Below are 26,648 nucleotides of genomic sequence, written 5' to 3'. Positions count from 1 at the left end.
CCAGTTCTGCATAAGTACCGTCAGATTAAACCCAGTTATTTGTTGGGTAGGAAAGAGTACGTACCTTCAGCCATAAGCTGCGTAGGCTAGTGTTGGTACCCTCAGCCATTGGTTGTGTAGGATAATGATGGAGCAGTCAGCTGTTGTGTACGACATGATTAAGTCGGCCATTACTTGTAAATGACATTGTAGAATCAATTTTTGGAACAGTCAGCCGTCTGTTGTGTATGACATAGTCAAGTTAGCATAATAGCGTTTAGAAAAAGTACAGTACGCTATAATTTGTGTAAAACAGAGTACGCACAAACTAAGTAATTAGTTGTTTATGATAGTTTTGGTACAGTCGGCAACTAGTCGTGTGAAATGTAACTGTCTGTCATTATTTTTGTAAAACAATGCACGCACAGCTGGCCATTAATTAATATAGGACAGTACGTGTTTGTACATTCACCAATTAGTCGTGATTACAGAGTACTATCGTCTATTAGTTTGAGTTTACAATATTTATGCGTTAAGAGTAATTCATTATAATAGTCATGTGCATATCAATATATTTTTTTAACTTTTCATGGATAAGAAGATAGCATCTATGATGCTTATTTGATTTCTGTTTCAATATGGAGTTACTAGAGAAGAAAATGTGATATGGATCCGGTAGTTAAGGATGTTATTGTAAGATTACCAGTTTGTTGTGTTGTTCTTACTCGATTGAATTATCTTTATATTATACCTTACAGAAAATTTTATTGTGGAATGATCTCGAGGAATTCACACCACGTGTACAGTTATTCTGAACCATTAATATATTTTTTTAATGGCACATGTGGGATTAGTTTTATATGACATTGTTAGCCCAGTCAGCCATTTACTTTGTATGAAAAGTACAGTAAAACCATAAGTTGTGTAGGACAAGTACAATCAAGCATTATTTGTGTAAAACAGTGTACGGCAATCAGCAATTATTTATGCAGGACACGATACTTTCAGCAATTAGTTATGCAGGGCAAATAACAGTCAGCCATTAGTTGTGTAGGACAAAACAAAGTCGGTCATCAGTTGTACAAGACAAGAACAATAAGCCTTTATTTATTTTTTAAACAGTGAACGCACAGTCGGCCATTTATACTATAATTTAGTGTCTGTACAGTTATCTTTCTTTGTTTCGTGCATGACCATGATAAGTAATGATGTACGTATTTGTAGTACAGTAGATGAAAAACTTGCTTATATGTGACCAGGATAAGAACTGCACAAAAAGCTTTAATGAAATTGTCCAGACCGATAAAAGACCTTACCTTGCATTAAATGACTTTGACTTTTTTGTGTATCTGGCTAGACAACTGCAAAGTTTAAAAACAACTGATGATGTGGCTATTGATATATCGACCGTTTAGGGTGAAACTCGTTTATCGGCTTCGCTTGATTATATGAAATACAATAGTTTTGAGCTCAACCAGCGATATGGTCATAGACTTTATCTGCATGCACATGTCTAACCAGACTTTTAAAGTTAAGGAAAGCCCACTATTTGCATTCAATTCACAAACAAATAATCTAATTGTCACATGACCTTGCATACAAAGCTTTACCTTAGCTCCAGTGCCGATGTAATAGCTCTCGCATTCTTGGAAAAGTATAGCCAATAAAGTCCGTAAAGTATGCTCATTAAATACTATATACTAGTATACCACACATGATCTATAAAAAAGGCAAGCTTTAAGCAATCTTGAAAAAGAATGTTAGTGTAAATCAGCTCGAATAATCCCGCACAGCGGGGATTACACCCGGGACTTCTCGGTTGCACTACAGACACTCTTCCGCATCGCTATAAAAGCTATAAATGTCATATAAACTGGCACTAGATGTGCTCCTTATACCTCACACTACTAAATACAACCCCTCCATTTTAATATTTCGTCCACGAATTTCTTTCTGCTGTGACATTTGTGGGATATCGTACAGACAAACAACCACGTTAGTTATTTTACGTTGAGCGCCAATTTATCCCAACTAGAATAATACCGGGCCACAAAGGGTATGTAACACTGGACCTCCCGGTTGCAAGGCAGACACTCTACTGCATCGCTAAAACAGCTTGCTCATATAGTAAGGCAGTAAAGGTGCTCGTTATACCTCATTTATTGCAATACATTTTATTGCAATTTATTTTGTTGCAATACATCTTTCGGTCCCACGTTTTCACGTCTTCACTTGCTGGACCTGCCAAGCTAAGAGCTTCAGACAAACTCAAATATTTTGCAAATAATCAACCATGAAACAGATCATTTTTCGTCGGTTTTTCCTTTCCAGCACTGGAGTGTTAGCAATGTTCGGGAACCAGACTAATAATCACTCTGCTAGCCTTCTTCTTCTTCTTCCAAGTAATGACAACCTTCAACTGACTGAAGATTATTGCCATGGCGCGCATGAGAGATAAAGAAAAAGTGAGAATAAAATAGAGAAGTATATACAATGTGAGATAAAAACGGAGGGGAAGTTAGATAAGGTGTTTGGCTAGTTGAGATCTGAATATAACAACTGAGCCAGCTGAAAGGATGTCAGGTGGAAGATTGTTCCATTCCCTGACGGTTATCGGGAAGAATGATTGTTGGCGATAGAGCGTTCTGCAGTATGTGATGTGGAAGTAGAATATATTGTTTGTTGGTTCTGACTTGTTCAGATTTGGTTGGAGTCGATTTTCGGTTGGTATGTGTACTAGGTTGTTTACAATTTTAAAGAACATTATTAGTCTTGCTTCTTTGCGTCGATCTTGGAGTGATTTCCACTGAAGGTCTTTTAGCATGTCCGTAACGCTTGAGCGATTATGGTATCTGTTTTTGACATATATAGCTCCTCGACATTGGATCATTTCCAGCCTATCCGTATCTCCCGTTTCATATGGGTCCCAGATGGTGCAGGCATATTCCAATTATGGGCGGACGAGTGCCATATATGCTTGTTCCTTGATGGCTGTGGACGCAATGTTCAGGTTTCTTCGGATGAAGCTTAGGCTTCTGCTGGCTTTACTACTGATGTTGTTAATGTGTTCGCCCCAATCTAGCTTTTCATTCAGTGTACATCCAAGGTATTTTGTTGATTTGACATGTTCTAAAATGTGGTTATGGAATTTATATTGATGGGTGATGGTTTTACGCTTGCGGTTTATTGAAATGACTTGACATTTTTTCAGGGTGAAATTCCATTTTCCATTTATTTTCCCACGATGCTAATTTGTTTAGGTCTTCTTGTAATCTTATGCAGTCTGTGTCTCCTGATATTGTGAGGTATGCAATGGTGCCATCGGAAAAAGTCGGACCGTAGATTTAAGGCCGTCTGGAATGTCATTTATGTAGAAGAGGAAGAGGGATGGGTCGAGGACAGATCCCTGTGGGACGCCAGAGTCAACTTGTACTGTGTCTGAGCATTCTCCTTTTAGCACGACCTTCTGCGTTCTGTTTGTAAGGAATGCTTGGATCAAGGCTAAGGTCTTCCCTTGTATGCCATAGTATTCGAGCCTGTGAAGGAGGAGGATGTGGTGTACCTTATCGAAGGCTTTCGAGACGTCCATTACGAGGATGTCGGTTTGGTGGCCATTCTCCATGTTTTGGGTCACGTCATTGGTGAACTCCAGGCGCTGGGTTTTGCAAGATATGCCCTTCCGAAATATGTGTTTTAGTGGGTAAAGTGAGTTGTTTGTTTCTGCATGTTTCATGATGTTGCTGGTAACAATGTGTTCAAGGAGTTTGCAGCAGATGCAAGTTAGAGATATTGGCCTGTAGTAAGCTGGGTCATTTTTGCTTCCTTTTTTGTAAACTGGAGTTACGTTTGCTTTTCGCCAGTCGTCTGGGATGGTGCTGGTGTCTATAGAGAGCTGGAATATGCTTGCAAGGATAGGTGATATTTCTTTTGATAGTTCTTTCAGGACTCGTGGGTTGATGTTGTCTGGACCCGCAGCTTTGAAAGGGTTGAGTGAGTTGAGAAGTTTTTTCTATTCCGACGGTGGATATAGCTATTTCAGGAGCAGGTGGAGATTTCATGCTGGTCATGTATAAATTTGTTGATTTTGAATTCTTCAGCAGATATATTTGGACTTTTGGTGAATACTGATTGGAACTGCTTGTTGAGGATGTTGGCTTTTGGTTTTGCTTCGGAGTAGACTTGGCCCTATTCACGAAGTCCTGTGCTAGAGGAGTTGTCTTTTTTATTATGTTTGATAAATCTCTAAAGTCGTTTGCTGGTAAAGCGGTTTCCGGTGTCTGATTCTTCTGGAGTTACTATGTTGTCTATGTAGGCCCAGTAGGACTGTCTTAGCATCTTCTGCATGAGTTGTTTATGTTTCTTATAATTGGCAATATGTGTTGGATCTTTCGATTTTTTCATCTTTTTATAGTGCTTGTCTCTCCTTCTCATTAGTTTCTTAATTTGAGTGGTTATCCATGGCATTGAATCTCTTGGTCTTGCATTTTTATGTGGGATATGGTTAGCAATACTGGACTGGTGGAATGTAGGTCTATCATATCAGATTTCAATGCTTCCCATCTTTCTTTTCTGTATAGGGGTATTTTTCGGGGCTTCTGCTCCAGTTTGAATTGCTGTGCAGAGAATTCAAACAAAGCATATATCTCCTTCTTCTTCAGATACAGCACTCCTTCTAAACAGAAGAGTTTGTGCCGGCGACTATTAGTTAGGGGATGAAAACTGTTTGTCATGTCTTCTTTGAATTTTTCAAGACTTTGCATTATAATGTGTTATAATTAAATATTACTTGTATGTTTGTATAGGTCCCTGAAATATGCAACTGAATTTCTCGTTTCTTGTAATGGGACGAAAAATTACTGGATTTTAACCATTAATTTTACAAACTGGTGTCTACGTAATAAATACTCTTTGTGTTTCTTAAGTACAAACCTTTAATGTTTTCTTTATAAAATACAACTACACAAATCACGATGGCTGATAGATTTGAAGCTTTAGAAGAACAGTTAGAACGATTCATTGAGAATGCAAGGCAGCTAGGCATTATTGTCAGCGATTTCCAGCCACAGGGCCAAAATGCTTTAAATTCAAAATTGTAAGATTATTTCCCTTTTATTGTTAAGTTTATATTTTCTGATTTATTTGAAAAATATTTAGCTTGCATTAAAAGATACGTGATAAAATTTATAAGTTATTTAAATAAGTTTAGAGAACATCTTATATACAGTTTAAAAACCAATACTGACCCTAAATTACTCGTACATTGGTTGCAGGCTTATTTAAGGTAGTAAGGCTTGATTGGTCATTGTTGGCTCGGGTACTACTTAAATGTACCCCGGGTACAAAAAATATACTTACACGTACCTGGCAAATTTAGACTGTACCTAAGTTTTATTCCCGCCCCAAATCTGATATCGTAAAACACGCTTTGGTATACCAAACAAAATTCTCTTTAAACAAAACCTGTCTCAATATGCTTTTTTGAGTAGGAGTTCCAATAATATAGAGACAAATTTACACAATATTAACATAAATATGAACATAATTCATTTGAAAAAAAAATTAGCCGACAACAACAAGTTTAGCGTTAGAAATCCCGGGTACGTTTCAGTATATTTTCTGTACCCGGGGTACAGTATTCTGTACATTTCTGTACATTTTAGTATTCTGAAGAGTACCAGGGGTACCTGTAAGTATTACCCAAGCTGACAATCACCAAATGAGCCTTAGTAGGCCAAAAGTATAATCGCCAAATCGGCCCAGGCCTTAAGCCTTGGTTAATCAGAGGTTCTGAAATAAGCTGTCCGAGTTGTCCGAGTCGTCAATTTCACTTTCCGGACAAGCAGTTTTACAAAGCTGGCTTGTCCGAGGACAAGTAAAAATGCCGTGGCAAACATTTTTCGAGAACCAAACGCCTCCATTTTCCTAAAATAAAAAACGAAAGTTTATGTAAATAACTAATGATTAGTCTGCGGACTGGCACACGTCTTCAACTGCAAGATAGGTAATTTTCCGATAATAATTATTTAATGTAGTAAACCAGTCCATGCGTATATAGCAAAAGCTAATCACGCATAAGATAACATTTTTAGTAGAGAAACCAGCGCACATGTGTATAGCAACAGTCAATCACGCAAAGGATTACATTTTTCGTACATTGCAAATGGCCGCATACATGTTCTACCGACATGCAGCAAACATACGATTTTTTTTTTTTAACGAAACCACTTCAATGGCAAGCCATGATGCAAATCAGACCAATGATAAAATATGATTGAAGATTGTGAGACCAGGGTAGACATTCTAGTCACACACATTAACTGAGATCATTTCATTGCAAGAGAATTTTCTTGTCATCTTGAGATCATTAAATATCCGAGATGGTATCAAGTGTGACTTAAAAGTGTTCTTATTATATGCACATCTTGCTTGTATATTTTGTTCATGTGAATGTTTTAGTTTACTATGTTTATAAGTTAAAATACAAGTTAACAAAAGTGTATGTTTGTATTTTTTGCTTAATTACAAATGATCTTTTCCTTTATCTATCTTAAAAGTACGGACAAGTACTTCTTTGGTACGGACAAGTGAAATTGTGGGTCCAACTTGTCCGTGGACAAGTAGACTTTTAAAATATTTCAGAACCCCTGTTAATTTGGTCCTTGGCTAATTCAGCCCCAAATTGGCAGGGCTTATTCTTCCCTATAATTAGTTATACTTATTCTTTAAACTTAATTAAAAGCTTTTTTTGTTTAACTGACTTTAAAAAATGTATGTTAATGTGTCAGCTTAGAATTTATTAAAGTGTTAGGTTTAACCATTATGATGTTCTGTGAACTAGTATTGAGTGGGTCATAATATTTGTTTACATTAAGAATGAGACTCTCTTGATGACCTTACATGCAAAATTGACATGGTTTAACTGGGAGTTAATAAATCTTTGAAGCTTACTTGTTTTTAACCAGGTTTTTCGAAGGAAAAAACTGGTTATTAGATTGGCGAATGTCGGACTGGCGGGCAGAACAAGCTTGTCCGGGCCATAACTTTGTCGTTCATTGTGAGATTTTAAAATCATTTGGCACATTTGTTCACCATCATTACACGGTGTGTCGCGCGAAAGAATTATGTCGATATATCCAAGGTCAAGGTCACAATTTGAGTTCAAAGGTCAAAAATGGCTATAAATGAGCTTGTCCGGGCCATATCTATGTCATTCATTGTGAGATTTTAAAATCATTTGGCACATTTGTTCACCATCATGGGACGGTGTGTGGCACGAAAGAATTACGTCAATAATTCCAAGGTCAAGGTCACCACGACTTTAAATATATTTATTTTGATACAAATGGGGTTAATTATAAACAATTATCAGATAAAGGGAGACAACTAAAACTGAACTGATTAAATCAGTTCAGTTTTAGTTGTCTCCCTTTATCTGACTTTTTTTTTTCACATTGAAAACTTGGTTTTGTGACAATTTTGTCCCTTGTTTGTTGCATGGTTTGAATCATTTAAAAAGTTCCCATGCTTTTTATCTTTACCAATCGATAATTGGTAATCAGGGGATAGATTGTACAAGTAGCTTTGTTTGTTAAATATTGCTTTTAATTATATAGAGGATATTTGTTGGATTCGGTGGATTATCAATTTTAATTCATGATTGATAATAGAAAATAATATTTTCACGAGTGGCGCAGCCATGAGTGAAAATATATATTTTATATGATCATGAGTGAATTAAAATCGATAATCCACCGAACCCAACAAATTTTATTTTTATTTAATGCTTTTTTTCACAGTTTATATACATTGTTAAAGAGTTTAACTAAGAATTTTGCTGGGAAAATGACATCATTTCGTCAAAAAATTAACATAAACCTTTAACATAAACAGTGAAAATTATCGATAACTTTCACTGATAATTTTCATTGTTTGGAACAGTGAAATTATCAGTTTTAATTCACTAATATTTCTCTATAAACCACCGGAAAGCATAAAATAAAATTGATTAATGGATTTTGATTATATACCATTATCGTTTTACAATCTGAAACCAATTTATATGATCGTGATGTTTTGTTATTTAATAGATTGGGGTTTTACTTTTGTTTGTTGAATATTGCTGTAAATTATAACTGATTAAAAGTGTAAATGATGAGTATATGATTGATATGTTTCAGCTTTTTAGTTGTGGGGCAATATTGTTTATTGGTACATTGTATTATTAATCATTTTGTTATTCTAATGCCTACTAGTTATTTTATCCTGCTGTGACATGGAAGGTTTTTTTTTGTAAATCGTAAATAAATTAATAGAAGAACAGTGGCATTGCGAGTGCTTGCAAACATGTTTCAGGCATTTCTGTGGCATACTATTTAAGAGCAAAGAAATATCCCTAACATTCACTTGCAAGGACTGAGACAACCGCCATATCTCATAGTTATAAAGAGTATCAACCAAGATATATTCACCTTTATATTCAAATTTAAACATAAAATGACTATTTACATGTATATTATTACGATGTTTTATGAAAATGAATGTTTTATTCTTGCTTTTAAGGATATGACAGAATAATTTTAAATGATATATTGGATAAAAAAATTACTTTCAAGATCTGGGAAATTAAGTTTAAAAGATAATTTTATTTGTAATAGAATATTACAGAACAGTTATGCTCTGTTCCATTCTGGACAACTTTTGTTATTTTAAAGACATGTACAATTTACATGGAGAGATATAACCCATTATTATGGCATGGTTCCACGTGGTTATTTTATGAAATGATAGGTCAGCGCATCAGTAAGAGGCAGGGTCTTTTTTAGTGAAAAGGGATTCTTAAATTTCACTAATTACCTTATATTTTGTGTTGTTATTCTAGACAGACGATGGTTCAAGGAATGCAGGAAATTGACAAATTAAAGACTCACATGCAAGACATTCATGTTCCATTGGACGTGTTTGAGTAAGTAGTAATTTTGTTTGCCCATTCCCTCCATTGATTACAAAGTACATTGGGTAAGTGTGCAGTACATTAAAGGGACCTTTTCACAGATTTTGGCACGTGTTGAAGTTTGTCATAAAATGCTTAAAGCCACACTTGAAATGAAATACATGTTAATCAATACATATAGATGCAATTTGAAAGTGTGCAAAGATGTTAAATCTATAGCATAGTTACACATGTAGCAAGTAATTTATTATTTTTCAAACGGTACTGTTTTTAAAACCGATTGTAAGATTTCTAAACGTAAAACTCCGTTCCGACAAACCCGATTATTTTTAAGTTTTAAAGCGCAAAAAAAGACGGATTTCTACCTTGTAACCACCTGATATATTCTAATTGGCATAGATAAAATATGTTTCTTATTTATACTTAAATTTACTATGCCAAATAAGTTGTGTGGCTTTAATATTGATAAATGTAAACACTTGATCTAAAAAGCTCCAGTTAAAAAAAAACAAGAATAAAATTAAAGAAAGAAAAAAAGCAACCCTTAACTGGGCTGGAACCACTGACCCCTAGAGTAAAAGTCTATTGCTGACCTCTTGGCCATCCGTGCTCATACAAGCAGTGATGTATTTTATTGGGAAAATCCTAACCTCGTTGTATAATGAAATATGACGACAACAACAGAACTCTCCAAATTATTATTCAATCGTTTTGCGTTGCAACGCTTGATAATTTTCAGGTTTTTAAATCTTCAAAAGATGCATATAATGGATATTTTAGAGCATGGTAAATGTTCAGTATTACTGTTTCCTCACAAATATCATAACTACAACGAAAATTTGCGAATCTGAAACAATTTTTTTTAATTTCGTCAATTTACCAAAACGTGAAAAGGCCCCTTTAACAAGAAAATTCAATCGTGGTATTTTCGATTTGGTGAACTAGACAACTGTCCAGTTTATGTCGAATCAAACCGTTGTTAATTTTCTATCCTCAAACAGAAGGCAGGGTTTTACTTCAGCTGACGCCAGCTTGCCCATGCCAAGTTGAAATTTTACTGGGCAATAATTTTCCAAATTTAGGAAGCCCCTTTGACAACTCAATTATCCAATTGATATATCTATGTTCTTGGGCAATATTAAAGGCAATTACGTAAAATATTTACGACAACTACATGTATGATGTAGCTTTTTTCACTGGGGGTATGAAATGTTCAAAGTAACTGGCCCCCTGGGCAAGTGGAAGTCAAATCCTTAAGTAAACCCCTGAGAAGGTTTGTCATAGAAGATAGAAATAACTTTCCATACTGATATTCAATATTTTATTTTAAATTGTATAAAAAAATTAACAATTTGACTAGAATTACTTTTATGCTTATTTAATTAATAGTTATATGCATGTAGTATTTATTTCTTGTGTATAATACAGTGTACCTTCCTTTTAATTTCAGGTACATAGATCAAGGCAAAAACCCAAATTTATACACTAAACATTGTTTGGAGAAAGCTCTGGGCAAAAATGAACAGATAAAAGGGAAAATAGATGCTTTTAAGGTATTTGTTGTTATGCATTTTATTTAATTCTTTGACTTGGTAATGAAGACATAACGTATGTGTTTCAAGAAACTTACAACTTACTGGTAAAATCCATACTAATAAGTTTAAAGTTCTAATATTTTGTTAGCAACTTAAAGGGATCTTTTCACGCTTTGGTAAATTGACAAAATTGAAAAAAGTTGTTTCAGATTCGCAAATTTTCGTTTTAGTTATGATATTTGTGAGGAAACAGTAATACTGAACATTTACCATGGTCTAATATAGCCATTATATGCATCTTTTGACGATTTTAAAACCTAAAAATTATAAAGCGTTGCAACGCGAAACGATTGAATAATTTGGAGAGTTCTGTTTTTGTCGTTAAATTTTGTGAAACTACGAATATTGCTTATATAAGGTATAAAATACGTCATGCATGTGTACTTGGCGGAATAGCTCAGTAGGCTAAAGCGTTTTTACTTCAGGACTCTGGCAGGACTCTAGGGGTCACTGGTTCGAAACCTGGTCCGGGCAATATTCTTTTCCTTTTTTTAATTTTATTCTTGATTTTTTACTGGAGCTTTTACGATCCAATGTTTACATTTATCGATATAAAGCATTTAATGAATAAGTTAAAAAATGCCAAAATCTGTGAAAAGGCCCCTTTAATGTTGTTTATAAGACTTATTAGATGATTTAAAAAATACAAGTATAAATTTGATTTTAAGAATATTGTGGTCATTTTTTTCAACATCAATCTTTAAAAGTGATCAATATATAATTACAGAAACTTTTTGTAAAAAAAATCTTAAGAGACATTAACAAATTAAACTCATGAATAACAGCTTCTATGTATTTATAAATCAAAACCAATAAATGGTTATCAAATTGGTTGCAAATGTAGCATTCACTATTTTAAGAAACTATACTTGTATTTTCTTCCTTGCAGCCATTTCATATGAAATACTAGAAATATTACCCATTTTTAGCATGACTATTATATATGAAATATATATAGTGGAGCTATCCTACTCATCCCGGCGTCGGCGTTTCCGTGCTGTTTCCGTTTCCGTGCAAATGTTAAAGTTTTTGTACTACCCCAATTATTTTCATTGTCCCTTGACGTATTGCTTTCATAATTTTGCATACTTGTTTACCATCGTGACCCCAACCTATAAACAAGAGCAGACAACTCTATCAAGTATTTTGTCATAATTATGGCCCCTTTTCCACTTAGAATATGCAGCAAATGTTAAAGTTTGCGTACTACCCCAAATATTTTCAATGTCCCTTGACATATTGCTTTCATATTTTGCATACTTGTTTACCATCATGACCCCAACCTATAAACAAGAGAATACAACTGTATCAAGCATTTTGACAGAAATATTGCCCCTTTTATACTTAGAATATGCATATTATTGATAAATCAATGTTAAAGTTTGCGTACAACCTCAAATATTTTCTATGTACTTTGACATATTGCTTTCATATTTTGCATACTTCTTTACCAACATGATCCCAGCTATAAACAAGAGCAGACAACTGTATCAAGCATTTTGACAGAATTATGGCCCCTTTTATACTTAGATAATTGAACATTTTGCTTAAATTGCCATAACTTCTTTATTTAGGATCACATTTGGTTCATACTTTGACAAAACAACACTTACCTGACATACCACAATGCACTCCACCCAAACCATCCCCAATGCCCCACCCCAGAATCCCCCCCCCCAAAAAGAAAATAAAAAAATTTCCCCTTATTTTTGAAAGATTATCTATTAAATGACCACACACCCACATTATACCCTCCCTCTCCATGATGGCTTACGTTATACTGTCAAGCACTCGAATTGTCAAGTGGGCTGTCCTCTGACAGCTCTTGTTAGCTCACCTGAGCACAACGTGCTCATGGTGAGCTTTTGTGATTGCCTTTTGTCCGTCATCCGTTGCGCGTTGTGCGGCGTCAACATTTGCCTTGTTTACTCTCTAGAGGGCACATTTATTGTTAAATCTTCATGAAATTTTGTCAAAAGATTGGTCTCAATGATATCTTGGATGAGTTCGAAAATGGAAACGTTTGCTTAAAAAAAAATTGGCTGCCAAGGGGCGGGGCATTTTTCCTTATATGGCTATAGTAAAATCTTGTTAACACTCTAGAGGCCACATTTATTGTCTTATCTTCATGAAAAATTGGTCAGAAGATTCATCCCAATAATATCTTGGATGAGTTCGAAAATGATGCTGGTTGGTTAAAAAACATGGCCGTCAGGGGGTGGGGCATTTTTCCTTATATGACTATAGTAAAACCTTGTTAACACTCTAGAAGCCACATTTATTGTCCATTCTTTATGAAATTTGGTCAGAAGATTTGTCTAATTGATATTTTGGATGAGTTCGAAAATGGTTACGTTTGATTGAAAAACATGGCTGCCAAGGGGCTGGGCATTTTTCACTATATGGCTATATATGGCTATAGTAATATCTTGTTAACACTCTAGTTTTTAAAGCAAAAGCTCAGATCAGCTAAATTGTGTGTTTAAAAGTTACGATGTTGTGTGTTTGAACATTATGAATCCAGTGACCGATGTTTTCATTGATGTGTTTTTACAGAGGTTTAAAGCCATGCTGATACTGGAACTGACCGATGTGTTCCCAAAGGAGATGGCAAACTACAGAGCTTTGAGAGGCGATGACAGACCAACGTGAGGGACTGTACATGTGTGTGAATCTATGACTATGTACTCTGTGGACATGTATCAGCGGATAGTTCCTCACAGACAGGCTGTTTGTTCAGGGTGGAATTGTGTTGGCTATGCTGGTGTAATTTTTGTAGTGTGGAGAAACATGTGCTGCATGTATGCATATTGCCTACACGAGAACTTAAACATGTGAATTTATTTCTTTATGTCCCCCCCCCCCCCCCCCCCCCCATCCCTCTCATAGAATGTGGCATACAGCTAAGCATGTCACACTGTCCAGATGTCCTTATGTACGTTGGTATATTCCGGTCTTAGCCATAATTTTGCCATACATTGATTGATTTTTATGATAACGTGGCCCAAATGAAAAGTATTCTCATACAATGTCTCATGTGTAAACCAATCTCCTTACCTCAAAAGTGAAGGGCACACTTTGAGGTATGAAGTCAATTTTGGAAATAAAAAAGCTTGACAATGTCTGTCTCAGCCATAATTTTGGTATATATTGATGGATTGAAAATAACCTGGCACAATTGTAAACCATCATAAGAGGACATGTCTTGTGTAACACCTATCTCCATAGCTCAAAGGTCAAGGTCACACTTAGAGGTCAAAAGTCAAATTTGGCCATTAAACAGCTTGTGCGGATGTTTACTTAGTCATTCATCTTGCAATTTAATATAATTTACCACAAATGAACACAATCGGGACACTTTTTGTTGTTGGTTTTATTTGATAAATGATAATGATTAGAGTGTGCTTCTTTGAAACATGCAGTTTCATTTTGGAAAATATATTGTGTGTACCATAAATAATTCTTGAAAGTATCAGTACAGTGTACATGTAACTACAGCAATGAAATATTCATATTAATAATATTCAGTTAACTTGAGATAACAAGGGAATATTTTCATGTGGTTTAAAGCAGCAACAAATCCCTTTATTAAATACTTATAGATTATCTACCACCAATTGAAGATTTTGATGGATTTTGAAAATGAGAGTCAACTGACCCAGTGCTTGACACTTTCAGGGGTCAAAATGCTGAAATCAATATTTTGTGTGTGTTTATATATGATGAATACGCAGAATATGTTGTTTTGTGTTGATTTTATACTATATGCAACCATAGCAAATTTAGGATATACAATATATACAATATACATGTATTACAGTTCTAGGCAAATTTGCATAAATATGATGCAAGGTAGAATATTTGAAGGAGTCAAGAGTGAGAAAGTAGCAAAATGCTTGCCTCAAATAGCAGGATTTGAAGGAGTCAAGAGTGAGAAAGTAGCAAAATGCTTGCCTCAAATAGCAGGATTTTGCTTCAATTGAAACTCTGCAATTTAATGAGAATTCAGCATTCAAACCACAGGACCCATATTTTCTGTACCAGCTTTTTCTGTTTCTATATCACTTGAGTTGCTGGACTCCTTTTAAATATCAAAACAAACCCTCAGCGAGCTTTGCAAATTATCATACATCTGCGATAAACATTGTTTTCTTTACATTACCTAGTTTGTAATTAGTTTTGTTTATTGTACAAATGATATTACTTGTTCCAGGTATGGTCATAAACTTAATTGTGTTAAAAGTAGTTTTTTGTTTCTCTTGCCATGTTTATAAGTTTAGACATTCAATGCATGCATTTAGCTGTGCATCACATCTGAACAGGAGTCCTCCATGCATTTAGCTGTTCATCACATCTGAACAGGAGTCCTCCATGCATTTAGCTGTTCATCACATCTGAACAGGGGTCCTCCATGCATTTAGCTGTTCATCACATCTGAACAGGAGTCCTCCATGCATTTAGCTGTTCATCACATCTGAACAGGAGTCCTCCTACATTTAGCTGTTCATCACATCTGAACAGGAGTCCTCCATGCATTTAGCTGTTCATCACATCTGAACAGGAGTCCTCCTACATTTTGCTTATGACTTTTGTCTAACTTTTATGAGTAGTTATCTACAGGTGCAACAATACATTAAACAAGGGCTGTTTGTAAAACATGCATGCCCCCCATATGAGCTCTCAGTTGTAGTGACAGCCATTTTGTAAATATGTTTTTTGTCACTGTGACCTTGACCGTGTGAACTGAAAATCAATAGGGGTCATCTGCGAGTCATGATCAATGTACCTATGAAGTTTCATGATCCTAGCCATAAGCTTTCTTGAGTTATCATCGAGAAACCATTTTACTATTTCGGGTCACAGTGACCTTGACCTTTGACCTAGTGACCTCAAAATCATAGGGGTTATCTGCCAGTCATGATCAATGTACCTATTAAGTTTCATGATCCTAGGCATAAGCGTTCTTGAGTTATCATCCGGAAACCATTTTACTATTTCGAGTCACCATGACCTTGACCTTTGACCGAGTGACCTCAAAATCAATAGGGATCATCTGCGAGTCATGATTAATCTACCTATCAAGTTTCATGATCCTAGGCATAAGCATTCTTGAGTTATCATCCAGAAACTAATCTACTATTTCGGGTCACCGTGACCTTGACCTTTGACCTGAAAATCGATAGGGGTCATCTGCCAGTCATGATCAATGTACCTAGGAAGTTTCATGATCCTAGGCAAAGCGTTCTTGAGTTATCATCCGGAAACCATTTTACCATTTCGGGTCACCGTGACCTTGACCTTTGACCTAGTGACCTGAAAATCAAAAGGGGTCATCTGCCAGTCATGACCAAACTACCTATCAAGTTTCATGATCCTAGGCATAAGCGTTCTTGAGTTATCATCCGGAAACCATTTTACTATTTCGGGTCACCGTGACCTTGACCTTGTGACCTGAAAATCAATAGGGGTCATCTGCGAGTCATGATCAATCTACCTTTCAAGTTTCATGATCCTAGGCATAAGCGTTCTTGACTTATCATCCGGTAACCATTTTACTATTTCGGGTCACCGTGACCTTTGACCTAGTGACCTGAAAATCAATAGGGGTCATCTGCGAGTCATGGTCAATCTACCTATAAAGTTTCAGGATCCTAGGCATAAGCGTTCTTGAGTTATCATCTGGAAACCATTTTACTATTTCGGGTCACCATGACCTTGACCTTTGACCTAGTGACCTGAAAATCAATAGGGGTCATCTGCAAGTCATAATCAATCTACCTATCAAGTTTCATGATCCTAGGCATAAGCGTTCTTGAGTTATCATCCGGAAACCATTTTACTATTTCGGGTCACAGTGACCTTGACCTTTGACCCAGTGACCTCAAAATCAATAGGGGTCATCTGCGAGTCATGATCAATGTACCTATCGAGTTTCATAATCCTAGGCATAAGCCTTCTTGAATTATCATCCGGAAACCATTTTACTATTTCGGGTCACAGTGACCTTGACCTTTGATCTAGTGACCTCAAAATCAATAGGGGTCATTTGCGAGTCATGATCAATGTACCTATGAAGTTTCATGATCCTAGGCGTATGCGTTCTTGAGTTATCATCCGGAAACCACCTGGTGGACGGACCGACAGACTGACCGACATGTGCAAAGCAATTCGAAGGGGGGCATAAAAAGACAAAGATGTGGAATAGTGCCAGCATTTGTTTAGGTATTATTAAGTTAACGTATTATAACTTATTGCAAATGAAACAAATAAAGATTGGATACATTTTAACCGTCTGATCGGGAAATAATTACTTTATTGTTGTATTTGTAAGAAAAGTAAGCAAAGCTTTAACAGTTTGTTGCCCAAGTGGGATCTGAAAAAAACTTACAGCTATATTGGAGTTCTTGATGCTTTGCAACTCTTAAAGCAAACTTAGTTGTATAAGTTATGTTCTTTATATATATATGGATGGTCTTTAATTAAAAACTAAAGATGATGGTATTCAATAAGAAACAAGGGCTGTTTGTAAAACATGCATGTCCCCCATATGGGCTCTCCGTTGTAGTGACAGCCATTGTGTGAGTATGTTTTTGTCACTGTGACTTTGACCTTTGACCTAGTGACCTGAAAATCAATAGGGGTCATCTGCGAGTCATGATCAATGTACCTATGAAGTTTCATGATCCTAGGCATAAGCGTTCTTGAGTTATCATACGGAAACCATTTTACTATTTCGGGTCACCGTGACCTTTGACCTAGTGACCTGACAATCAATAGGGGTCATCTGCCAGCCATTATCAATCTACCTACGAAGTTTCATGATCCTAGGTATAAGCATTCTTGAGTTATCATCCGGAAACCATTTTACTATTTCGGGTCACTGTGACCTAGACCTTTGACCTAGTGACCTGAAAATCAATAGGGGTCATCTGCGAGTCATGATCAATCTACCTTTCAAGTTTCATGATCCTAGGCCTAAGTGTTCTTGAGTTATCATCTGGAAACCATTTTACTATTTCGGGTCACTGTGACCTTGACCTTTGACCTAGTGACCAGAAAATCAATAGGGGTCATCTGCGAGTCATGATCAAACTACCTATCAAGTTTCATGATCCTAGGCCTAAGCGTTCTTGAGTTATCATCCGGAAACCATTTTACTATTTCGGGTCACCGTGACCTTGACCTTTAACCTAGTGACCTCAAAATCAATAGGGGTCATCTGCGAGTCATGATCAATGTACCTATGAAGTTTCATGATCCTAGCCATAAGCTTTCTTGAGTTATCATTGTAAAACCATTTTACTATTTCGGGTCACTGTGACCTTGACCTTTGACCTAGTGACCTCAAAATGAAGGGGGCATAATAAATGATTCCATAGGTCCTTATAGCGTGGTAGATATGGGGAGTGCCTAGCAACAGTGGAGTAATCGGTTCAATCCTTACTGGTAGAGGGTTCTAAAGATCCCCTCAAAGACACCAAGCACTGTTTCTACCCAAGGAAAGAGACTCGAGAACATTTAAATAAGCATAAGGCTTTTGATGAAATAAAGCCGAAGGGATTTGACAATTGCATTTTTATCCCCTGCCAAAGGAAAGGGATAAAGAATAATTGGCGTCCATCTGTCTGTCACAAACTGTTCCTGGCTATATCTCAGAAACTACATAAGACGTCAACATGAAACTTGATTTCAACGAGGAGAAGTGCCATGCACAAGAACCATAACCCTACACTTAATTCAATAATTGTTATTTCCTTTTATAGTTTTTATGTCCCCCACCACTATACATGTGTAGTGGGGGACATATTGTTTTTGCCCTGTCTGTTGGTTTGATTGTTTGCCCCAACTTTAACATTTGCCATAACTTTTGCAATATTGAAGATAGCAACTTGATATTTGGAATGCATGTGTATCTCATGGAGCTGCACATTTTGAGTGGTGAAAGGTCATCCTTCAAGGTCAAATATATGGGCCAAAATCGCTCTTTTAATGTCACTTTTGCAATATTTAAGCTATAACAACTTGATATTTGACATGCATGTGTATCTTATGGAGCTGCACATTTTGAGTGCTTAAAGGTCAAGGTCATCCTTCAAGGTTAAAGGTCATATGTATGGATATCAATGAGCAGGGGTGTGATTGAAGCAAAGTCAGAGGGGAGGAAAATTCTGTCGACTGATTTTGACTACGCAAATGGAGCGCATAAGGCAATGACAAACCTTCAGACATTAAAATAAGCAACTTCTTGAACTTAATATCAATATTTCTTTATAAAAACCTGTTAAACATCAGATTTAACATACTGATGATGCAAAGTAAACAGTATTTATTGTGATCAATAGCAGCAGTTTTTCAATGTATTGAATTACAGTAGATGGACTAAATATAAACAAACACACTCGAGTGTTCTTCTTGTGTTAATGATGTATTAAACGGAGTTAAATTAATATATTTCAGTAATTTGTTTAGCTTTCAATATCTTGCACTTCACATCTTCAGTTCGATTTCAGTTAACTGAACAGTGTGACAAACATAATAAAGCAGAATATGCATATGAATCTGATTAAACACAGATCGACTAACATATAAATCAAATCATGTTTGTCTATTTCCATGTTTGAACGATACTCTTCTAAATTGTTTTACTTCACGAGTAGACTGAACTCAAATTTGCAAACACTGCCACTGGTTTCCGTGACACAAATTCACTGTGCACATTTCTAAACAAAATATGTGTTGCTTGTATCCAAAACGTAGTCTTTTTCGTTGAAAAAACACATTTCATTATTCCTATCAAACTATATGATGTCATTCGTTAATTTGATTGCTATTTGTCATTTCAATAATCTTAATTTTCGCTTCACAACGGCGCCATTTGCAAGCGAATCAGCTTAGAAATACCAAACACAATTTAAGAAACCGATTTTATTTGGAAGATTGGGAAACGTCAGCCAATTATAGCACTTGTTTTAAAAATGCTTAGGCAGAATCTACCTGTGTAAAATACGGAGAGATTTCGCGGCCCGCGGATATTTCGGGCCGCTTATGAAATACGCCCCCGGAATCGGTGGTACCCCCTCTCCCCCACATTTTTTTAAAACGAATTTACGCGAATCTCAGAAGTGACCCCCCGGACAACACGCTCCGTGGAAAAATCACACCACTGATGAGGAGAATTCCAATGTATGAAAAAAATCCCCACAACTGAATTATTATTTTAAGGATAATACCGTTTATCAAGGGATTTACACCCATCAATAAAAAAATTATTTTGCAGGGGGTTTCAATTCAACGAATTTGCTTACTTTCTGGGGAGTTATTGCCTTTAGTTTAAAATTAAACTCTTCTGTGCGCAATTTGTCTTACATGGTGCATTTTATTTGTCAAACTATTACTTATTCTCATAAAACATCAGGACAATTATGCTCGACATGTTCTGTTATTAAAGCAAAATGTCAGGGCCTTGTGATTGCAGTTTTTTCATGTAAAATCTATCCCTATTTATGAGTACACTTTGGAAAAAAATGCATCCTAGTCTAGGGCTTGTTTTTTGAGAAATTATTTCAGCCAACAAATTCACAAATCTCACTGTCTTGAGTCAGATAAATTATTTGTTGAATAAGTTGCAAATTAGAATCTGCATGTTTATGCATGGGTCATACCCATTCTGTGACTACAATTTTGAAAGTTTTGACAAAAACTGAGAGTAAATTACTCCGAAAAAAACCTTAATGCAAAATCATACAGTCAAGCACAGTCAAATGAGGAAAAAAATTATGTCAGTTTTAGAATTAAACATTTAATGCGAGTTCAATTTTAAATGAATACCTCAGGACATAAGGGCCAGTACAAACTTAATCTTTCACCCAAAATGTGAAAATATGAAGAGATGTGGCTGTAATGAAGATAAAGGTATCCAAAAAATTCACTTAATCGTTGATTGCACACAGAAAATGGATGCACACAGAAAGATCCCTTATTCAAATAAAGTGAAAATATTGGGATGATATAATATGGAAGAAAATAAGGAATCGAAATACATGTTATCATTTATTGCTTGGTAAAATAATCACTAAAGGATGTATGAAAATTATAGTAGATAAAATATGCATGTATTAATTAGTACAGTATATATATAAACAAATACATAAGAAGTCCAGTAAGCTGCTGCAACTCGTTCAGGACCTTGCAAGCATTTTAACATCAAACGCCTCTGTACACAAACATTATAGAGTAAAATTTGCAAGGAAGATATACAGCTTAACTGTGTAACAACAAAATCTTTGCACACTCAAAAAAATGAAACAGGAATTAGCGGTAAAAGTGTTATATCATCATAATACAAACATAAGTGGCACAACAAAGCACCTAACATTGATCAATACTTCGTCGTACAACCTTACCAGCATTTATATAAACATACTATCACTTGGGATAACACAACTATTTGAATATTTATTTGCCTTATACCCTATAAAACTAGAAATAAGTGATGAAAATACTTCTCGGCTTAAGTCAAAGTTTGAAATCAGCAACTTTGAGATAACAAGTTGTGCTATACAGTCTTCTCTGTTATCTAGCAAACAGATATATTCTACCAAGCAAAGCTATCTAAGCACTATAAAGAACAAGAGGGCAATAATGGCCCTGAAGCGCTCACCTCAGCTTAAGGTACACCAAAATTGTCAATGAAATGACCTGGTGCACTTTGACACCTCAATCTACCCATATTCAAACATAGACTTGAGGCCTTAAGTGTGGTAACAAGGTTTTCTAAGATTCGACCAGCTGACCTAGTTTTTATGTACATGACCTAGATTCACATATGAGTTACATATAGTCAAGATAGACAATCTGGCCTTGTTTAATCAAGATTGAGTGATACATGTGGCCTCTACAGAGGTAACACAGTTTTAATAAGAACTGACCTGATGACCTGATTTTTGAATGTACATGAGTGATCCAGATTAACCCTTTGCATGCTGGGAAATTTGTTGTCGGCTAAAATGTTGTCTGCTGAATTTCTAAAATTAGCATTTTCTTCTGTTTTTTTTTTTCAAAGAATACTATCAGAATAGCAAACAGTTTGGATCCTGATGAGACACCACATTCTGTGGCATCTCATCTGGATCCAAACTGTTTGCAAAGGCCTTTAAAATTCGGTTCCAGCGCTGAAAGGGTTAAAACGTGGCATGATTATTGTTGAGATAATCAGTCTGAACCAAGTTTCATCTAGATTGGGTCATTTATGTGGCCTCTAGAGTGGTAACAATGTTTTCTCTAAAAAATGATCTGAAGACCTAGTGTTTGGAAACTATATCAAAACTTGGCCTAGATGTTGTAAAGATTAGTATTCTGACCGAGTTTCATCAAAAGATTGAGTTATAAATGTAGCTTCTAGTGGTAACACGGTTTTTTCTAGCATTTGACCTTTAGAAACTTTGTATGCATACCACCCAGATTCTAACTTGGCATAGATATTGTCAAAATAAATGTACCTACCAAGTTTCATCAAAGATTGAGTGATAAAGTGGTTACTAAAGTGGTAACATCTTTTTCTAATATTTGATTTATTGACCAAGTTTTTGGACACACATGAACAAGATTCAAAATCAGCCTAGATATTGCTCAGATAAACATTCTGACTAAGTTCTATCCAGATGAAGAAACAAACAAGAAACCGTCGGAGACGGGTGATGCTCCCCAAAGTGTTTTTTTGTCACAATATTGCACTATATATTCAGATAAAAGGAAACGTCTTGAGGGGCATAACTTTGGACAAAATAACACGATGGATGGTTTAGCAACTTAAAGATTTCATAGGGCCCTAACTCTGAAAAATCATCTGACTAGAACCCGCTGATAATATGCACATGTCCTCTTGGTAGTGAAGCTTCCCATAAAGTTAAATTGAATTCCGGTCATTAATTGCTGAGAAATAGCCCGGACAAAAATTGTGCACTGACGGACGCACGGACAGACAAAGCGGCGACTATATGATCCCCCCAAAAAATGTTGGGGGAGCATAATAAGGCCTGTCAAGTTGTAACAAGCGAACAGTTGAAAACTGAGATACAAAAAACACCACACCTGACAAACAGAATATATGATGCGTCCAAAGTTAGCTAAAAATGTCTGAAAGGAAGAAAATATGTAAAGTGTTTCCAATCATTTATATAAAAATGAAATATTAAAAGAATTGTTTTTAGTATAAAATTCCAAATGAGTGAAATTTTACACACACAAAAAATTAACAAATAACTACATGTATTATGGAAGCTTGTTAATTGGCATTTGGTTTAATGCAATAAGTTTACATAAAACAATATGCAAAGGTGACTTAAGTCCTACATGTATCTGATTTGGAAACCTTATTTGTCTGCTCTAATTCCTCCATGCCAAAAGCAAGTAAAAGTTATTTTCCATCTTTCAGCAAAGTAAATCTCTGAATTAAATTGTGTATGGCTCAATAAAACATTGATCTTTTAATGTGTTTGTAAGAAACACAATGCCCCCTCCTGCGCCCCTTTGAATTTAAAAATAAATAAATTAACCTTTAACCTTGAAGGATGATCTTGACCTTTCACCACTCAATGTGCAACTCCATGAGATACACATGCATACCTAATATCAAGTTGCTATCTTCAATATTGCAAAAGTTATGGCCAATGTTGAAGTATTCTGACGGACGCACAGACTGACAGACAGACAGTTCAACTGCTATATGCCACCCTACCGGGGGCATAAAAAGTGAATGTGATATACAATATACTGATATAAAAAGATGAACATAACCAGTTCTTAGTAAGTGGTTTTCCAATCTCTTAAGAAAAAAAAACTGTTCAAAATTAGTGAAAACCACTACATGACTGAAACAAAATTAACAGACTGGTAACACAGATTCTGCTTAGTTGTGCCACACGTTCACTTTCATGTTAAGTGTCTGGAGATAAAGAACAAACAGAATACAAACACATTTGTGGAACATGTTACATCGATTTAAGGCAAATATACAGATATTATAACCAGAACAACCTTGTTTTAATATAACAAAAAAGTGTATAAAAATTAATGTTGTAAACAACAAGGAATGTGATCATAAAACTATGATATGTAAATCAAATCATATATGAGTACACTTCAAATATTCAAATAATACACAAATATGGATATTTGCTTGAAAGAATACACATTATCAAATATAAACACACCATTAACATCTTATTTGATCAACCCACAAACACTCTTCAGACACTGGTGAACGTATCCAAAAGACGATTCTTTTATTTAATTGATCAATCTATGGTTTTAACAAGAGCAACGCATAACGGGTGCCACGCTCGGCTACAGGTGCAGTTTTGAATAAATGAAAGCTTGTCAGATTTTTTTTTAAGGTCACAGTGACCTTGACCTTTGACCTTGTAACCCAAAAAAGGGTGTGGCATGCAGAACTCACCAAGTCGCATCTTCATATGAAGTTTCAAAGTTGTAGGTGGAAGCGCTTTGATTTTAGAGACAAATGTCAAGGTGTAAGCAAGACGCGGACGGCAGACAGAGGACGGCAGACGACGAGCTGGCTATGACAATACATCGGGTTTTCTTCGAAAAAAGCCAAGCTAATAATGACAGATTAAGTACAGAAATAAATTGATGTTTCCCAACTGCATTGTATTTGACTCATGACCACAACAGAGTCTCCTAGACATGTAAATAATTCCAAAACAACACAACAATTACTGAGCTTTGCCAGTAGCATGACCAATACTTGTATCCCAAAACTGCTTTGTAAGCATGATTCTGGGCAAATACCTTAGTATTGGATGCATTACTGGGCATGAAAAAATGGTCTTGCATTTCTTTATTTCAAGGTGATGACATATTTGAAGTTTTCATTTTAATCGCTTTGAGAAATATGAAAGTACTTCACTATACACACCTTTAACATGTTATGCAGACTGGGCTTCACAAACCTTTAACATGTTATGCAGACTGCACTTCACAAACCTATAACGTTATGCAGACTGTTCTTCACAAACCTATTACACGTTATGCAGACTGCGCTTCACAAACCTATTACATGTTATGCAGACTGGGCTCCACAAACCTATTACATGTTATGCAGACTGTGCTTCACAAACCTATAACGTTATGCAGACTGCGCTCCACAAACCTATAACATGCTATACAAACTGTGCTTCACAAACCTATAACGTTATGCAGGCTGTGCTTCACAAACATATAACATTTTATGCAGAGTGTGATTCACAAACCTATAACATAATGCAGACTGTGCTTCACAAACATATAACATGTTATGTTGACTGTGCTTTGTCACCTACCTTCAAGGGCAAATAAGTCATGAATGCGTGGAATACTGGGGATAAGTTCATGTTAATGCCTTACACTTAGTAGTGATGAAATATTAGCAATTTAATTGTTTTAGAAATGTGGTACTTCGCTCCAAGTAATTTTAAGTTTGACTTTAAAGTCAAAATATAATAACTCCCAGTCAGTGCGTAAAAGATGCAACTTGCAAGCGAAAGTTTGATTATAAAATTACTCTTTAATATTTGCATAAACAAAAGGGCCATGACTTGGCCTTCGATCGACAACATCTAGACAAAACACACTTACAGACAAGTTGATTATAGTTTACTCCATCCAAGTAGCTTCTTCAACATAGTGCAGACTTTGAAAAGATTGTCTAATCATTATATAAAGACAAAAATGAAAAAGCAAACCAACTCCTGGTGGCTGTTTAAAAAAAAAATGTATAGGAATTTAGGAAATGGTCACCCAATTTAATGTAAAAAAAAAACTTTTGATCGTTATCAATATTATTGAGTAAAACATCACATTAAAGGCAAAAAAAAATGTTTGCATAATTATGTAAATGCACAATTGTTAAAAATCAGGCACACTTTGTTATACAAATAGTTAAAAATATAAATTTACAAATTATGAATTTCACAGGCACAAAATTGCTAGTAAGTACAGTATTTACAAGTTAAAAAGTAAAATTTCACTCTTTAAAAAATGGAATGAAACACAACTAAAAATACATATTTACGTGCGTGGTTAAAGATCTACTCTACAATTGTATAAACACATTTGTACAAACAATACTTGACAAGTGCCAATAAAAAAAAAAAATTCATTGAGAAATACACCGTATTATCAAACATGTTTTAAATAAAGTATTACTTATGAACAAGGAAAAAAGGCTTCTCATTAATATATTTAACTTTCTTCTACAACCTTTAAGTTAGATATTCTGCATAAAAGTCATGTACTACATCCAATAAAAACCCCTGAATATGTAATAAGTACCACATACTTTTTGCAGCTCTATCTCTTTTTTCCATACATACACTTCAGAATTAAACACAACATTGCTGGTGTAAAAACATCACGGTCAAAATGTATGAATTATATATGAATGCCTTATGTATTAATTGGTTATGCTTGCTTTTTTAAAGAAATCAACTACTTTCACCTGTTCTAAAATGGTGTTACATAACGCTCAAAAATTTATACAAATTGTTTGTGAGATTACTATTCAAGCAAATAGCCTCATACAGATAAATGAGTGGATACCAAAACAAGCATTTTTTACTATTTAACCCATTTATGCCTAGCGTCTAGAAAAAAGGCCTTGGCAAACAGCATAGACTCAGATGAGACGCCGCATGATGCGGCGTCTCTTCAGGGTCTGCGCTGTTTGCTTAAAGAAATTTCTGTAAGAAATATTCTAAATATACAAAAAAATATACTAAACATCCCTTATTTTGGAAATAAATTGATCCCATTCAGAAGGATGGGAGAGTCCACTAGGCTTAAATGGGTTAACCACAACCAGACTAGGCTATCTAAGTATTTATGTTGAAAAGCACCAAGATGAGTATGAGAGATCAATGCAAAGATTTAACAAACCAGATTCTGGAAAAAAATGGGCTTATTGCATGCATGTCAAGTGCCTTTACAGATTAGCCTGTTGATTCCGCAATGGCTAATTTTGAAGACACTTTACATTTGTACGGAATTTTGTTTAAAGGAGGTCACTTATAAACAAAAATTCTTAGTAGACAGAAAGTGTCTCCCCTGATTAGCCTCTGCAGACAGGA

The 26,648-nt window shown here is 35.4% G+C and overlaps 2 protein-coding genes and 1 long non-coding RNA gene across 4 annotated transcripts in view; 2 read left to right on the top strand and 1 right to left on the bottom strand.

Annotated features, from left to right (window-relative positions):
• The first annotated feature begins 4,870 nt into the window (after nucleotides 1-4,870).
• Nucleotides 4,871-13,391, top strand: LOC127843639 (mediator of RNA polymerase II transcription subunit 10-like). The gene is made up of 4 exons (XM_052373345.1): nucleotides 4,871-5,071; nucleotides 8,858-8,941; nucleotides 10,380-10,482; nucleotides 13,081-13,391. The coding sequence occupies exons 1-4, from the start codon at nucleotides 4,950-4,952 to the stop codon at nucleotides 13,174-13,176; spliced, it is 405 nt and encodes a 134-aa protein (XP_052229305.1). The 5' UTR covers nucleotides 4,871-4,949; the 3' UTR covers nucleotides 13,177-13,391.
• A 1,015-nt stretch (nucleotides 13,392-14,406) lies between these two features.
• The window catches only part of LOC127843647 (uncharacterized), a 63,502-nt gene continuing 51,260 nt past the window's right edge, over nucleotides 14,407-26,648 (top strand). The window contains exon 1 of the long non-coding RNA XR_008032260.1: nucleotides 14,407-14,462. This is a non-coding gene — a long non-coding RNA (uncharacterized LOC127843647). The remainder of the gene's footprint in view (nucleotides 14,463-26,648) is intronic.
• Nucleotides 23,884-26,648, bottom strand: part of LOC127843633 (partitioning defective protein 6-like) — an 82,962-nt gene continuing 80,197 nt past the window's right edge. Inside the window, exon 4 of one of the 2 annotated variants that reach the window (XR_008032250.1) lies at nucleotides 23,884-24,594. The gene's annotated coding sequence lies outside the window, so the exon portion shown is untranslated. Of the gene's footprint in view, nucleotides 24,595-25,425; nucleotides 26,021-26,648 lie in introns of those variants that run through there. The other variant, XR_008032251.1, reaches the window with a different exon arrangement.

Source organism: Dreissena polymorpha, chromosome 9, assembly GCF_020536995.1.
Source record: "Dreissena polymorpha isolate Duluth1 chromosome 9, UMN_Dpol_1.0, whole genome shotgun sequence".
In the NCBI taxonomy this organism is placed as follows: Eukaryota; Metazoa; Mollusca; class Bivalvia; order Myida; family Dreissenidae; genus Dreissena; species Dreissena polymorpha.
Note: the sequence above shows the minus strand (reverse complement) of the source record. Positions and strands in the feature narration are given on the sequence as shown.

Bases quoted from the DNA above. Each gene is read 5' to 3' on its own strand.
- LOC127843639 (XM_052373345.1), top strand. From the start codon at position 4,950: ATGGCTGATAGATTTGAAGCTTTAGAAGAACAGTTAGAACGATTCATT. The intron at 5,072-8,857 runs GTAAGATTATTT...TTGTTATTCTAG, and splicing joins AATGCTTTAAATTCAAAATT to ACAGACGATGGTTCAAGGAA. The intron at 10,483-13,080 runs GTATTTGTTGTT...GTGTTTTTACAG, and splicing joins GGAAAATAGATGCTTTTAAG to AGGTTTAAAGCCATGCTGAT.